At 46.8% G+C, this 15794-nt stretch overlaps 1 protein-coding gene across 50 annotated transcripts in view; it reads left to right on the top strand.

Moving 5' to 3' along the window:
* Positions 1–15794, top strand: part of SORBS1 (sorbin and SH3 domain containing 1) — a 192472-nt gene that overhangs the window by 136376 nt on the left and 40302 nt on the right. For 45 of the 50 annotated variants that reach the window (XM_083440191.1, XM_083440180.1, XM_083440169.1 and 42 more), the window contains 4 exons: positions 525–608; positions 7114–7179; positions 7672–7767; positions 10799–10848. In XM_083440191.1, coding sequence (XP_083296317.1) covers positions 525–608; positions 7114–7179; positions 7672–7767; positions 10799–10848 — 296 coding nt within the window. The remainder of the gene's footprint in view (positions 1–524; positions 609–7113; positions 7180–7671; positions 7768–10798; positions 10849–15794) is intronic. The other 5 variants (XM_083440173.1, XM_083440171.1, XM_083440163.1 and 2 more) reach the window with 2 other exon arrangements.

Here is a 15794-nt window from a genome sequence, read left to right as displayed (position 1 = left end):
GGAGGTCCGTACTTAACCTGAAACTGTTCTTAACCTGAAGCACCACTTTAGCTAATGGGGCCTCCCGCTGCTGCCGCGCCGCCAGAACACGATTTCTGTCTGAAGCAAAGTTCTTAACCTGAGGTAATATTTCTGGGTTAGCAGAGTCTGTAACCTGAAGTGTATGTAACCCGAGGTACCACTGTAATGGCATTATCTGTCCTGGTTCAGAAATAACCCATCTTCCTTCCCGGACACATTTGACACTCTGTATTGAAACAGAGTTTCGCCAGTGACATTAGTTCAATTCTATGCCTGTCTACTGAGATGCAAGCGCCATTGAATTCAATGGTACTTACTCCCAAGGAGCTGTGTATGACCGCAGCTTACATTGCCAAGTAATGGGATGTAGGCTGCCAATTGAATGCCTCATAAGCCGCAGTGGGGGGGGGGCGCAGAACGCCGCATCTTTAACGGCCCTTTCCTATTCTCTGCATAATGTTGTCGTTCTCTTTCTTCCATTCCCGTATCACCAACTCCTTTAGACTCGGGATATAAGCCCAGAAGAGATAGATTTAAAGAATGAGCCTTGGTATAAATTCTTTTCGGAATTGGAGTTTGGGAAACCGGTAAGTTTTGATGGTCACAGCCATTAAAAAAAAACAAAAACTCAGCCTGCCTTACAAAACGCACACGCAACACTCCCTCCTCCATTCTGATTATAGTTATGACCAAAAAAAAAATGCAACCTTGTTTTTTTAAAAACAAAAAAAGCAGAAAGAATTTCTGTGTGTGCATCAAGCCACAGATGTACAGCCTCTTGATGATATCTGGAATTCACTAAACCTGTGTCAGCAGTACTGGTGGCCATTCATATGCCGAAGTTTAGTATGCCACCGCAATTCATGAGAAATGCTATTTCCTTTATTTTCCAGTGGGTGCTTCCCATTCCCCTAGTAACAGCAAAGACAGCCATTTTCTTTCTTGCTAAATAACTTCAAGCCAGGATGCAATCATCAACTCTTGCCAACTCTTTCCTGAAATCTTTGGCCAAGCAGGATGAATCCTGTACAATACACATAGCTTGTCCCTCCCTCCTTGTGCACCGCTGCTTTTCTCCCAGCCACGGTGCTCCGAGGAAGCTGCAGTCGCTGCAAAAATCCCAGAAATGTCCTGATGGACAGACCCGTTGTGTTAATCTTTCCCACGTTATTCAAAGTGGGTTTCAATGCAGGAGTGTCATATCAGAATGCTGTAACACAAACAACCGAACTGAGAATTTGATTCCATTGTTGTGTTGCGTTTATGCACACTGCCTAGCATATTATAGGTGCTTTACCAATATTAAATTATTGTGGTGGTTTCATGTCCATGTTCATATTTTTGAGAGGCAACCAGATGGAAGAATTCTGCTGGGACGGATTATTCACCCAATTCACACAGATAGTCCTGCATGCAGAATCCAACAGAAATTGAAAGTTTTTGATGGTTACGTAACTTTAGAACATTTCTGGTTGGGCACAGTTTTTCATGGGATGACTTCTGAAACCAATCACAATCCACCCAATTTTTGCTCTTGAAATAATTTTTTCAAGATTTTCACAGTCATGAAATGCAGAATTAATTTTAAAAAAAACCTATCATAACAACTAAATTTGGGGCACATGTTTTGTATATTAACATGATAAATTAGGAAGGCGGCTCCCTCCCATTAGTGTCAGCCAAGGCCTAAACTCACACCAGAAGCTTAGGACTGAGGGTTCTTTGGCATCAAGTCTGCCCAGAAAATCCTCCTGAGTTTTTCCTCTCGCACGTTGAATAAATGGGTCCCATTGATCAGAAAAATTGTCCCTGGGTTAACGTCTCTGCCAGAGCAAGAGCCCACACCTTTGACCATGAAGGGTGTTAAGCATTGCGAACTATTCCCACCTGAGCCTATTCCTCCAGTTTCGTAAGAAGTGGAACAGATCTAGGTTTCCTTTTGCACGTTTTGGGGATTCAAGAGAGCCAGGTGATCAAAACCACCACCCCCTCGAGCAAATTATCGTATTTTTCGCTCTATAGGACACACCCGACCATAGGACGCACCTTGTTTTAGAAGGGGAGAACAAGAAAAATTTCTCTCCCTCTCTGCTCAGCGCCCTTTCAGCGAAGCGGCAGGAGAAACGGAGACCCTTCCATTTCCCCTGCCGCTTCGCTGAAGGGGCGCTGCGCAGAGAGGGGGAGAACTTTTTTTCTTGTTCTCCCCCTCTAAAACAAGGTGCATTCTCTGTGTTCAAGGTGCGTTCACCCGAAGCCTCTGGAGGCTTCAGGTTCCTTTCAACCTGTTCTTTGGGGCGGGCGGGGGGAAGCGCTGCTTTCCCCCACTGCCAGCCCCAAAGACCAGGTCGGGGAGCAGCGCAAAGGCTGTGTGCAGCCTTCCCGCTGCCCCCCAAGCTTGTGGGGCTGGCGGTGGGGGGAAGCGCTGCTTTCCCCCACCGCCAGCCTCAAAGATCCCTGAAGCCTTCGGAGCACAGCGCGAGTTCCCGCTGTGCTCCGCAGGTTTCAGGTTCCTTTTGCTGAAGCCGGGAGAGCAAGACTCTCCCGGCTTCAGCGAAAGGAACCTGAAGTATCCGGAACGCAGCAGGAACTCGCGCTGTGCTCTGGAGGCTTCAGGCGGCTACCTTGGAAGCCTGGAGAGTGAGAGGGGTCGGTGCGGACCGACCCCTCTCGCTCTCCAGGCTTCAGCGAAAGCAACGCGAAGCCTCCGGAGCACGGAGGGAGCTCTCCCTCTGCTCTTCGGAGGCTTTGTGTTGCTATTGCTGAAGCCAAGGAGCCTGCATTCGCTCCATAGGACGCGCACACATTTCCCCTTAATTTTTGAAGGGGAAAAAGTGGTCCTATAGAGTGAAAAATAAGGTATAAATTGGGATGAAACAGGAGCAGAAATTGCCAACGTTCTCTTATTAATTCCATGTCTGGAATGGGAAACAACCCACACAATACAATTGGTATACATTGTTGTTGTTTCTCTCAATTTACATATGATAGATAATGGATTCTGTTTCCCCCTCGATTGCATTGTTTCCTCTGCATTTAAATTGAATGGGGTGGAACAATGCGATGACAACATAATTTATGTAATCAATTAATCTGTGTAATTTCGCCAGAGTGGACAGCGATTACAAATAGCATTGTTTTTGGCGGTTGATGAACTGGAGCAAACAGAAACAGCAATGAATACAGGGTGGAATGGAAATCTGGGCTCCTTACATCCCTGGTTGTAAGAGCCGTGAAATTTGTGGCTTTTAGGTGCAAAATGCTATCAGCAAAGTAAAGTTCTGCCAATTCCCCTTTGCTTACCCCCGCAGTGCTAAGGAAAGCTCCACTGTTGAAATTCTCACTTTAAGATCCCTATTAAAGGCATGGGAATCCTCTTAAGTGGGAAATCTGGATACCCTGCTAGGGATTAGAAGGGCAGATTATTCCATTAGAGACAGCCATTTTAATAGGCCTACATTGAATTTATAACAGGGTCCTTTTTTCAGTGTAAAATCTGCCAATATGGGCAGGAGGGAGGTGAGGCTTTAGCTGAAAGAGCAAAGAAAGAAGTGTCTTGCTGTGATATTCTAAAAAACAAAACAAAACCCCAACCCTTTGTCTGTGAAACATTTGCCAAGATGAGTTTGAAGCTGTTTCCTTGTTCCCACTCAGCAAAGACAGGCATGAACAGCCTAGATATATATAAACTGTGCTTCTTCACATTTCCCCAGCAATAATTCCAGTTATAGTGATGGCTTTTTTTTTAACGTGTGATGCCCTCAGGTTAAATACTTAGGAATAAGGAAATCTGAGAATTACCCCAAATGATATCCCATTACAAGGAGACTGTTCTCTATGAGATGCTTCTCTCAAACATGATGACCATTGCTGCCACTATATCTGTGAATAAGCAACTAGGGGGGTTTGTACCCCTGAATAAACCATGACCCCCAGTACTGAATATTATGCTCCCCCAAATAAGCTGGAACTGAAAGCCATTAGGAAACGTAATTTCTGACTGAAAGCTTTATTTTGGCACGTTTCATTTGAGCATATTGAAGAAGCAGTTTGGATAGGGCAGGCATGGCCAGACTTGGCCCTCCAAATGTTTTGAGACTACAGTTCCCACCATCCCTGACCACTGGTCCTGTTAGCTAGGGATGATGGAGGGCCAAGTTTGGCCATGCCTGGGATAGGGAGAGAATTGGAACACCCTGAGGACCCCTTTTAATGGTGACTCACGCCATTTTTCATTGGTCTCCGACAGTGAGCTTGGGGACAACATAGCTTTTTTCAAGCCCACAGTCAAATCTGGACAACCATTGCCCATGGTACTTTGGTGTGCGTTTTAGTCCCCTATTGGACTGAAGCCAGGACTGAAGCTAAGTCCAATGGGACAATTGTCCCCGGTGGGACAGCCAACGTCCTCTCTCCTCTCCCTGCACCACTATATCTCAAGACCATAGGCCTTCCAAGAGGACCTGAGGACTCTTACTGGGAGGGTTTATAGCAGGCTTCCTCAACCTCAGCCCTCCAGATGTTTTGAGACCACAATTCCCATCATCCCTGACCACTGGTCCTGCTAGCTAGGGATCATGGGAGTTGTAGGCCAAAAACATCTGGAAGGCCGAGGTTGAGGCAGCCTGGTTTATGGCCTTGTTGTGCCTATGAACATAGGCCATCACATTAGGACTATTATTCCCTCCATTGTTTGAGGGACTGCCCAGTTCTCATTTGCTCTCCCTTTCTGCACCACACATTTCCTTCAACTACAATCTCTACAGATATATTCTGTGTGCTCAACATTAGTGCCTGAGCCACTGGTGGTTCAAATAGCCTATGAAGTGCTAATCATGGTGTCCAGGATGGGCTCTTACTGCCCATGTTTTATCACTTTCTCCTGCTGCCTCAATTTCCGCTTTCACTAGCTCCAACTGGAATGGCTTTGGTGCAGACAACTCTGGCCTTGCCACCTGGGCCTATGATGGACTCCCATGACCCTTCTTTCATCCCTGCCCTCCCAGGTGTGTTGGTCCCAGTGGTACCTACTTCCCCCGATGTTTTGACTCATGGGCTTCAACTGGCCTGTTGACCAACATTTCTGTGGTTATCTCCACAACTCTGGTCTTGGTTTTGCTGGAAGCTTCTATTTCCTCTATGAAGGCTAGCACATGGGTTCAAGGCAGAACAGCTCAAACTTGTTGCTGTGAATCCTGGTTTTTACTTGATTTGGATGGGTGCTGCTGTTCTGGTCACGCCACCCATGCTTCTGGTATATTAGAAACCACCATATAAAGTTGGAAATCTCCTTGGGAGGGATGGAATGGCATGGTGTACCATTCCTTATCAGCATTTAATACAGAAAAAGTACCGTATTTTTCGCTCTATAAGACACACCTAGTTTTAGAGGAGGAGAACAAGGAAAAAAAAGTTCTCTCCCTCTCTGCGCAGTGCCTCTCCAGCAAAGTGGGAGGAGAAATGGAAGGGGCTCCGTTTCTCCTGCCTCTTCGCTGAAGGGGCACTGCGCAGCTTTCCCTCTCTGCGCAGCATCCCTTCAGCAAAGTGGCAGGATAAGGGGCGCTGCACAGGGAGGGAAAGCTGTGCAGCGGCTCTCCAGCGAAGCGAAGCCAGGAGTACAAGAGGGATCGATCCCTCTTGCTCTCCTGGCTTCAGCAAAAGCCACGCTCCTGCTGCGCTCAGGAGGCTTCGGGCAGCTATCCCTGAAGCCAGGAGAGCAAGAGGGATCGGTGCGCACCTCTTGGTCTCCTGGCTTCAGCGAAAGCTGCGCAGCCTGCATTCACTCCATAAGACACACACACATTTCCCCTTACTTTTTAGGAGGGGAAAAGTGTGTCTTATAGAGTAAAAAATACGGTATATGGCTTACCTCATGTAGCAATACAGCAACCATTTTTTAATTTCTAAAATGGCTGCCCCATTGCTGTATGGGAGCAGCCATATTCGTTTTTTTCTGTACTAAGTGCCAGGGAGAAACAGCACATCATGGCGTACACCTGTGAGATTTCCACCTGAGTGGCAGAGCTGCCGGTTTTCACAGCTTCGAGCTGCTGATGGGTGCGGGGAGTTTTAAAAGTAAAATGAAAAGTGGTAAAAGGCAGACATCAGATCATCCTTTCAGATTCATCGTCGGGGTTCGGATTCTGGAGTGGGCCGCATTCTGAAATGCAGAAACAAGTGGATGGCTTCAGAAAAAAGGCAATTGACTCTATAGTGTAGACTTCCTAAATTTCTCCCCCAAGCCTAGTTTCTTCAGTGTACGTTGGGTTTGTTTTTCCTTTGTCTGCCACTCGGCAAACTCTTGTTGCTGGATGGCTGATAAACTGAACGAAAGGTTATAGAAGTGAATCTCCATTCCTAGTTTCATAAGACAAGGCAGCTTTTCTTCTCACTGGCAGAAGCTACTGGTTTTGATTCCCATCAGTACAAGTTTCTGTTCCTTGGGCTCTGTGTAGCACCTCCCAAACCCAGATCTGTCGGGACCCGGGACCTGGTTTCCAAACCTGGGTCCTTAATTCACTCCTTTGACTAAATTCTTAATTCCACCTTCTGTTCCTTGCGAAAGATCAACAAGTAGCTCAAACGGTGACATGAATAACTCTGCATTTTCATTGCCCCACACTGCCACCTCTGGGATTTCAGCCATTTGTTAACATGGTATGTATTTGAAGTCTGGGAAAGGGGCTGGGGATCGATATTTAAAAGAAAAAAGAAAAGGCAACCCCACAATTTGCGCTGTTTGAAAATCTTGGTTATACCCCTTCTTTTTTTCAGGGGGGAAAGAATGTGCAATTTATTTGTTTTTTATTCTGGTTTGGTTTCTTTAGCAAACTGTATTGGAAGTGCTTTCAAGCAAATTTCTAAAGCGAGCCCTGCAACACAATGCATGCTTCCTCTGTCCCCCTCCCATAATCTCCTGTGTTTGTGGTTTAACAGGTTGAGACCCTGTTTCTTTCCTTCCCCTCTTCAATTTTATTTCCAGTGTTGATGCAATTTCCCCCCAATGTACTCCCTCTGTTCTAATCCAGTTTCCATGTTCTTTGTGAAGTCTTTCCTTACCTTCATTTCCTCATTTCCTCCTCTGCTTTCCATCAGCCTCCAAAAAAGATTTGGGATTATACTCCGGGAGATTGCTCTATCCTTACTAGAGAGGATAGAAAGGTAATTCAAACATACGTTGTACTATAGTATGGTTTCTGTGTGTTTGTGTGGCTTCAGCTTTCAGTCTCTAGCAATGTTTGGATTTTACGTGAGTGCAAGTGGTGGTTTGGATTTAATTGATTTTGGATTCCTAATGCCTTGTTGCAGGCTGAAAAGAAGCCTTAAAGCGTTCCTTTTTAACCCTCGTTGGATCACAGCAACCTCCTTGTGCTTGTGATCTGTAGCGATAATTGTACTAACAAGTGTTTTGTGCAGTACGAATGAATTTTTTACAGTGGTTTAAAAAGAAATATTTACAAGAAACACTACTAGATCATGGCAAATTCAGAAGGGAATCTAAGCCAGTTGTGCAATTGAGTATGGAAAAATATTCGACTTTTGTTTTGTCTCTCTTTGTCACTTTAAAACAAAAGGTTCTGTTTTTTCAGAATTAGCTTTTGTTTTGCCTCCCCTTATGTGTTGTTTCTTCCTTCTTCTTCCTTCTTTAACCAGACTGACCCAGAAAAAGACATCTACCTCTATCAGACTGAGTTAGAGGCAGATATAGAAAAAATGGAGAAAATGTATAAAGATAAGAAGCAGATGAAGGTATTTCTTCTTCATTACACGCTGCCTGCTAATCCCTGTTCTTAAAACCTCTGCTCTAATTGGGTTGCGGCTGGATAATTAGCAAACAATCTTGCTGCAAATGGTATTACACAGAGGCTGCATTCAGATGTAACACTAAACCATGGTTTACAGTTACAGGAAGGAGTTTGGGCAAGCTTTGAGCTTGTGTATGCCCCCCTCCTCTTCTGGTGCAGCCGTGAGGTGATCGAAATCTTTCTGTTTCCATTTCCAGTCAGCCACACACAGTTTAGCATTACGTCCAAACCTTAGACTGTGATCAATAAAATATGGTGTACAGTAAATCTGCAACTTACCATATTTTTTGCTCTATAAGGCACACTTTTCCCCCTTCAAAAATTAAGGGGAAATGTGTGCGCGTCTCATGGAGCGAATGCAGGCTCCTTGGCTTCAGCGATAGCAACGCGAAGCCTCCTAAGCGCAGAGGGAGAGCTCACCCTGCGCACCAGAGGCTTCGCGTTGCTTTCGCTGAAGCCGCCTGAAGCCCCCGGAGTGCAGCGCGAACTCCCGCTGCGCTCTGGGGGCTTCAGGCAGCTATCCGCAAGCCTTCAGAGCGCAGCGGGAGTTCCCGCTGCGCTCCGAAGGCTTGCGGATAGCCGCCTGAAGCCTGGAGAGTTAGAGGGGTCGGTGCACACCGATCCCTCTTGCTCTCCAGGCTTCGCTTCGCTGGAGAAGCGCTGCACAGTTTTGCCTCTCTGCGCAGCGCCTCTTGAGCGAAGCGGGAGGAGAAATGGAAGGGGCTCCGTTTTTCCTACTGCTTCGCTGAAGGGGCGCTGCGCAGAGAGGGGGAGAATTCCCCCCCCCCCTGTTCTCCACCTCTAAAACAAGGTGTGTCCTATGGTCCAGTGCGTCCTATAGAGCGAAAAATACGGTACGTTCCGGCGATCTCGCCCAAAGCCAAAATTGCGTACAGTCAAAACCCACTTGGTTCAACGATGTGTGGGCCTGCCAAGGTTATTTTTACCCCTTTTAATTTTTATGTTTGTAATTTTTGTGGGCTTACTGTGTTGGGGGGGGGGGGAAGGTATCTCAAAAACGGTCAGAGCACTTTACAGACCCTATTTTCCTTGGACATTTCTGAATTTACCTAAGCTGTCTGGTTTCTGATTTGATCCAGGAATGTCCCGCTTTGCCTTAGGACATCCCTGTTTCTCATCGGAGAAATGTTAGGGAGGGTGTGGAGTTATGTGACCCCCTGAGCCAAGGAGATAAGTGACTAAACAACCTTTAGAAGACATCTGAAGACAGCCCTGTCTAGGGAAGGTTAAAAAAGGGGGGGGGGCTTAATATTTTATTATGTTTTTATATCTGTTGGAAGCCACCCAGAGTGTCTGGGGTGGGGTAACAACAACAACAACAACAACAACAACAGGCAGCCCTGTTTAGGGAAGCTTTTAATGTCTGATGGATTACTGTATTTTAATATTTTGTTGGAAGCCGCCCAGGGTGGCTGGGGAAGCCCAGCCAGATGGGCGGGGTATAAATAATAAATTATTATTATTATTATGGAATAGTATGTCCTTATTTCCATCAGAGGAATATGGGAGGGTATGGCTTTATCTCCCATGTAACCTAATTTTCAAATGCGTTTGATTATCCTTCTTATCCTTAATTAAAACAACACCCCGAAGCAAACTCATTGCAGTGTACAGAAACCGAAGTTTCAGTGGCCCATTTTCTTTGCTTATGTTTCCCACCTCTTTTTGTACAAAACGGGTCGGAGGGAGGTATAATAATTCTAAATACAGCCTGTCTGCCTTAGAGCCAAGCCAGTTGTTGTTGTTGTTTAGTTGTTTAGTCGTGTCCGATTCTTCGTGACCCCCTGGACCAGAGCACGCCAGGCACTCCTGTCTTCCACTGCCTCCCACAGTTTGGTCAAACTCATGCTGGTAGCTTCAAGAACACTGTCCAACCATCTCGTCCTTTGTCACCCCCTTCTCCTTGTGTCCTCCATCTTTCCCAACATCAGGGTCTTTTCCAGGGAATCTTCTCTTCTCATGAGGTGGCCAAAGTATTGGAGCCTCAGCTTCACGATCTGTCCTTCCAGTGAGCACTCGGGGCTGATTTCCATAAGAATGGATAGGTTTGATCTTCTTGCTGTCCACAGGACTCTCAAGAGTCTCCTCCAGCACCAGAATTCAAAAGCATCAATTCTTCGGCGATCAGCCTTCTTTATGGTCCTCCTCTCACTTCCATACATCACTACAGGGAAAACCATCGCTTTAACTATACGGACCTTTGTTGGCAAGAGCCAAGCCAGACACGAGGCTAAATGTGCCTTTGCATTTAAAGTGCATATATATAGCTTTGTTTCTAAGAAAAGCAAATAATTTCGGGGGGGGGGGGGGATGTCCCAAGCAGGATCAGGGCTAGGGTGGTTAAGGAAGGGGGAAACTGGCCCTTGTCCTCAACATAATCCCAAGAAAAATCCCATCCAGTGTTGCAGTGGGAAGAAAGCATTGAACATCATGTCTGGTTTGGCACATAGCAGTTGCAAACTGTGATGTCCACTATCCACTCCCAACCTTTTTATTGTTCACTCTGTTGAAAAGAAAACCAGCTTCAAGCTGTTTCTTTGAACAAACAAAAAATAAAGAAGCTTTTTATGATCTGGTGCATATGCATTTTACCTTCTACGCTAGAGAAATATAATCTTCCGTTGGAAAGTGATTGGCTTGGGCAGAAGGAAGTAATTATAAATATGTGCCTCCCACTGAGCAGTTTATTTCCCTTAATTTGCTTAGGCTTTCTTTAACACAAGGCATTGACAGCCAAATAATCACGGTGCAAAGGCGTGGCCCGAGTTAAAATCTTTTACTTCCGTGAAGGAACCTCCAAATGCACGCCAATCGGAATCAGTGTATAAAGTCCAGGATTTGAATTTAGGGTGGGAAATTGCTCAGTGGAGTCCCTCCCCCCCCCCTCTGTCTCTCCTTTTGGTTTGCACGAAAGATTCTGCATATCACTGACTTATTTGTCTGGATTCTTGCAGAGTACGACAGGCTCCTCTCCTCCGGAAACTTCCTCGGATCATTTGCCTCAGTAAGTTTTGAATGCTGCGCTCTGATGTTGATGTTCTGAAGCATTTATCGCGTTGGGAGCTGTAGCTGCAGGTCCTTTAAGAGCTGTGCCCATGTACAACATCACAGGAATCATTTTATGTGTGTCTAAGCATGGGTGGCGCTGTGGGTTAAACCACAGAGCCTAGGACTTGCTGATCAGGTCGGTGGTTCGAATCCCCGCGACGGGGTGAGCTCCCGTTACTCAGTCCCTGCTCCTGCCAACCTAGCAGTTTGAAAGCACGTCAAAGTGCAAGTAGATAAATAGGTACCGCTCCGGCGGGAAGGTAAACGGCATTTCCGTGCGCTGCTCTGCTTCGCTAGAAGCGGCTTAGTCATGCTGGCCACATGACCCGGAAGCTGTACGCCGGCTCCCTCGGCCAGTAAAGCGAGATGAGCGCCGCAACCCCAGAGTCGGCCACGACTGGACCTAATCATCAGGGGTCCCTTTACCTTTACCTTTAAGCTGGATTCAAAGGGTATATGGGTGACATTTCTAGTTCTAAGTGTGCCCTGAAATTAGCACAGGTAAAAGGTTATTGGAGGGACCTAAGAAGGTTCTCTCTTAAAATCTTCCTTTGGAGAAATTCAGTCAGAAAGTGCTTAGCTCCTTCAGGCTTTTATTCAGCCATTCTGAATCAAACTAATGGGAGTTGAAATGAATACACTGTATGCGGTGCTGTCACATGTAACATAGCGCAAGGTTTGACAATATTTTTTGACCTAGTGCGACCGATCTTTTATATTTCCTCACCCTGTGCACAAACTTGAGCAGGTGGGCGGGGCAACCCACCCGTCAGTCATCAGAAGACGTCAGGTGACGGACGGGTGCATAGCCCCGCCCACCTGTCAAAGATGGCTCACAGGGTGTGTGAGGAGCGTGCTTTGCCAGCATGCGCCTCTCTAGGAATACACTGGCAAAACAGTACTTGTAGAATCATAGAACTCTGAGGATCATCTAGTCCAGCAGCGGTGAAATTCACCGCATGTTGCACCTTGAAATAAAATTTTATGAAGATGCAGGTACTTGACACCACTAAAACTATATAAAATGTATAAGAACGCATGAAGTAAATGTTGGAGATGTGGAGAGGCAGAAGGCTCAATGTTACATATGTGGTGGACCTGTAAGAAAATTAAGGAATTTTGGGATGTAATTTATAATGAGTTCAAAAGAATGATTAAGGTATCTCATATATATATATATAATATATGAGATACCTTAATCATTTCATATATACCGTATTTTTCGCTCCATAAGACACACATTTTTCTTCCTAAAAAGTAAGGGGAAATGTCTATGCGTCTTATGGAGCGAATGCGTGGTCCCTGGAGCCAAATTGCCCAGGGGCGAAAAGCAGATTGTGCTTTTTCTTTTTCTTTTTTGAAAGAGAGAAGTGGGTGTTGAAACAAAGCCGCTAATGGGCAAGCGATCGGGGAAAGAGATAAGGGACGCTAGAGATAAAGGAGGTTGGCTGGGAGGGGGGAGGCAAAGACAGCAAAGGGGCGATAGAGGAAGACTAAAGCAAAAGAGAGAAATTTGAAGAAAAAGAGGAGAAAAAACTGCTCCAGATAAGGAAAAGACACTACACTAAGGCAAACAAGAGGGAAGGGAGGGTTGAAAGGAAAGGTCGGTGGGATCGGAAGAGAGATAAGGGATGCTAGCCAAGGCTGCCTGGGAGGGGGGAGGTAAAAGCCCATGGATCCTCTGGATTTTTACATTGGGTCACCCCAAATTCACCATCAGATTGCATAGCATGTCCATGGCTACAGCCTGCACAAAAAAAATCATGCATCCACTGTTTCCTGGGGCTGCAATGGTGCAAAAATGTGGTTACAAAGCACGGATCCACATGGTTCCTCAGGATTTGTGCATTAAAAAGGTAAAGGTACCCCTGCCCGTACGGGCCAGTCTTGACAGACTCTAGGGTTGTGCGCCCATCTCACTCAAAGAGGCCGGGGGCCAGCGCTGTCCGAAGACACTTCCGGGTCATGTGGCCAGCGTGACATCGCTGCTCTGGCGAGCCAGAGCCACACACGGAAACGCCGTTTACCTTCCCGCTAGTAAGTGGTCCCTTTTTATTTACTTGCACCCGAGAGTGCTTTCGAACTGCTAGGTTGGCAGGCGCTGGGACCGAACAACGGGAGCGCACCCCGCCGCGGGGATTCGAACCGCCGACCTTTCGATCGGCAAGCCCTAGGCGCTGAGGCTTTTACCCACAGCGCCACCCGCGTCCCTTATTTGCATTGGGTCATCCCAAATTCACCATCAGATCCTCCTCCAAATACTAGGTGCATCTTATAGTCAGGTGCGCCTTATGGAGCAAAAAATACGGTATATACCCAAAGGCTTTCCTCCTGGGGATACCAGACCCAGGCATACCTTAAATAGCGAGAGAAATATTATTGTATGCCACAGTAGCCACAAGAATATTAATCGCTATGAATTGGATAGTAGAGGAAACCCCAGCAAAGCTGGAGTGGCAAAGTAAACTGCTGGAATAGGCCAAGTTGGCAAAAATGACAGAAAAACTGAGAGGTCATACTGATGAAACATTTATTAGGAAATGGGACATGTACAAAAATATCTAAAGGATTATTGTAATAGCATGACATCAGTGGCAGGAGTGGAATGATGCCTGTGGTATGATAGATAACACTAAGGGAATATAATACTGATGGAAATTAACAAAAGAAAATGATAAATATTGTGCTAGAGAGACTATGTGGTAGATGCACAATGGGGTGGCAGGAAGTCTTTAGAAATCCAAGAAGAACGCATTGTGATGTGACATAACAAATATTATCATTCTTTCTTCTGGTTAACCTCTTTGTTGGTTATTTCGTTTTAATCTCAATAAAGCATAAAAAGTGGAGGCGGGTGGGAAACAAAACGTCTAGTCCGGCAGCTATCCCGTATGGGAATTGAACCTGCAACACCACACTCTAACCAACTGAGCTGGGTTGAACTGTTCGCTCCCTAGCCGATGAGCAGAGGATTGTGCCCTCTTTGCAGGAATCTACTTTGACCAGCTCATTGCCCACAGGGAGGGTTCTGGTGAGATGTACCAAGTAGGATGGAGTCCTGCCCACCAGCTGACCTCACTTGATGGACAGCTGGGGGTGATTTGGAGGGGGGATAGAATAATAATAATAATAATAATAATAATAATAATAATAATTTATTATTTGTACCCTGCCCATCTGGCTGGGTTTCCCCAGCCACTCTGGGCAGCTTCCACAAAGACCAAAAATACACTAAGATGTCACACATTAAAAACTTCCCTGAACAGGGCTGCCTTAAGATGCCTTCTGAATGTCAGGCAGTTGTTTTATCTCTTTGACATCTGGTGGGAGGGCGTTCCACAGGGCGGGCGCCACTACCGAGAAGGCCCTCTGCCTGGTTTCCTGTAGCTTTGCTTCTCGCAATGAGGGAACCGCCAGAAGACCCTCGGCGCTGGACCTCAGTGTCCGGGTAGAACGATGGGGGTGAAGACGCTCCTTCAGGTATACTGGGCCGAGGCCGTTTAGGGCTTTAAAGGTCAACACCCAACACTTTGAATTGTGCTCGGAAACGTACTAGGAGCCAATGTAGGTCTTTCAAGACCGGTGTTATGTGGTCTCGGTGGCCGCCCTCAGTCACCAGTCTAGCTGCCGCATTCTGGATTAGTTGTAGTTTCCGGGTCACCTTCAAAGGTAGCCCCACGTAGAGGGCATTGCAGTAGTCCAAGCGGGAGATAACCAGAATGACCTCATAGGCCAGTTTGCACCGCTGGCAGTCTTCCCCACCCCTGTTGGAGTGAAATGCCCTGGGCCTTGATGGCTTTCCAGCCAGAGGGTGCTGTTGGTTTTCTTCATGATAAGCTCGGGTTGTTTCTTTGATGGAAGCTAGAGAATTACTCCTGACTATGCATTTCAGCACCACATAGTGAAGGAACAGCTGCTCTGCCTTTCTCTTCCCATCCTACCAGAGCCATCTTTCCCATAGGGCTTAGTGGTCCGTCACGCCAGGGCGCCAGCCTCTCAGGGGCGCCCCAGCAAGTGGGGGAGCTGAGAGGCTTTGCCAGGGGCCTCCCCTTTCCCTGCATGCCTGGCAGCTGCGCCCCATCGACCATACGGCAGGCGGGAGGAGAACGATCCCTGCAGAGGATTGGGAAAAGGTCAACAACTCTGGGAAATTGGGGGGGGGGGGGTGGAGGGATCTTTGCACCACGGAGCCAGATAATAATAATAATAATAATAATAATAATAATAAATTTTATTTTTATCCCCCCCTCCCCAGCCGAAGCCGGGCTCAGGGCGGCTAACAACAATAAAATAATACAACATTCTAAAATCATTTCGTTAAAATTAATTCAACTCAAATTGATGGCAACCATTAGGCTAAAGTTCTGTGAAGATTGCCAAAGGAGGGAGTCAGGCTGTGCCCTGACCAAAGGCCTGGTGGAACAGCTCTGTCTTGCAGGCCCTGCGGAAAGATGTCAAGTCCCACAGGGCCCTCGTCTCTTGTGACAGAGCGTTCCACCAGATTGGGGCCACAGCCGAAAAAGCCCTGGCTCTAGTTGAGGCCAGCCTATCCTCCCTGTGGCCCGGGATCTCCAAGATGTTTTTATTTGAAGACCTTAAGGTCCTCCGTGGGACATACCAGGAGAGGCGGTCCTGTAGATACGAGGGTCCTAGGCCGTATAGGGCTTTAAAGGTTAAAACCAGCACCTTAAACCTGATCCTGTACTCCACCGGGAGCCAGTGCAGCTGGTATAGCACCGGGTGAATGTGATCTCGCAGCGAGGACCCCGTAAGGAGTATCGCTGCGGCATTCTGCTCCCACTGGAGTTTCTGGGTCAGTCTCAAGGGCAGCCCCACGTAGAGCGAGTTACATTAATCCAGTCTGGAGGTGACCGTCGTGTGGATCACAGTGGCTAGGTCAGA

Source organism: Podarcis tiliguerta (genome assembly GCF_965153285.1).
Source record: "Podarcis tiliguerta genome assembly, chromosome: 5".
Classification (NCBI taxonomy): domain Eukaryota; kingdom Metazoa; phylum Chordata; class Lepidosauria; order Squamata; family Lacertidae; genus Podarcis; species Podarcis tiliguerta.
This window is presented reverse-complemented; position numbering and strand designations above follow the sequence as displayed.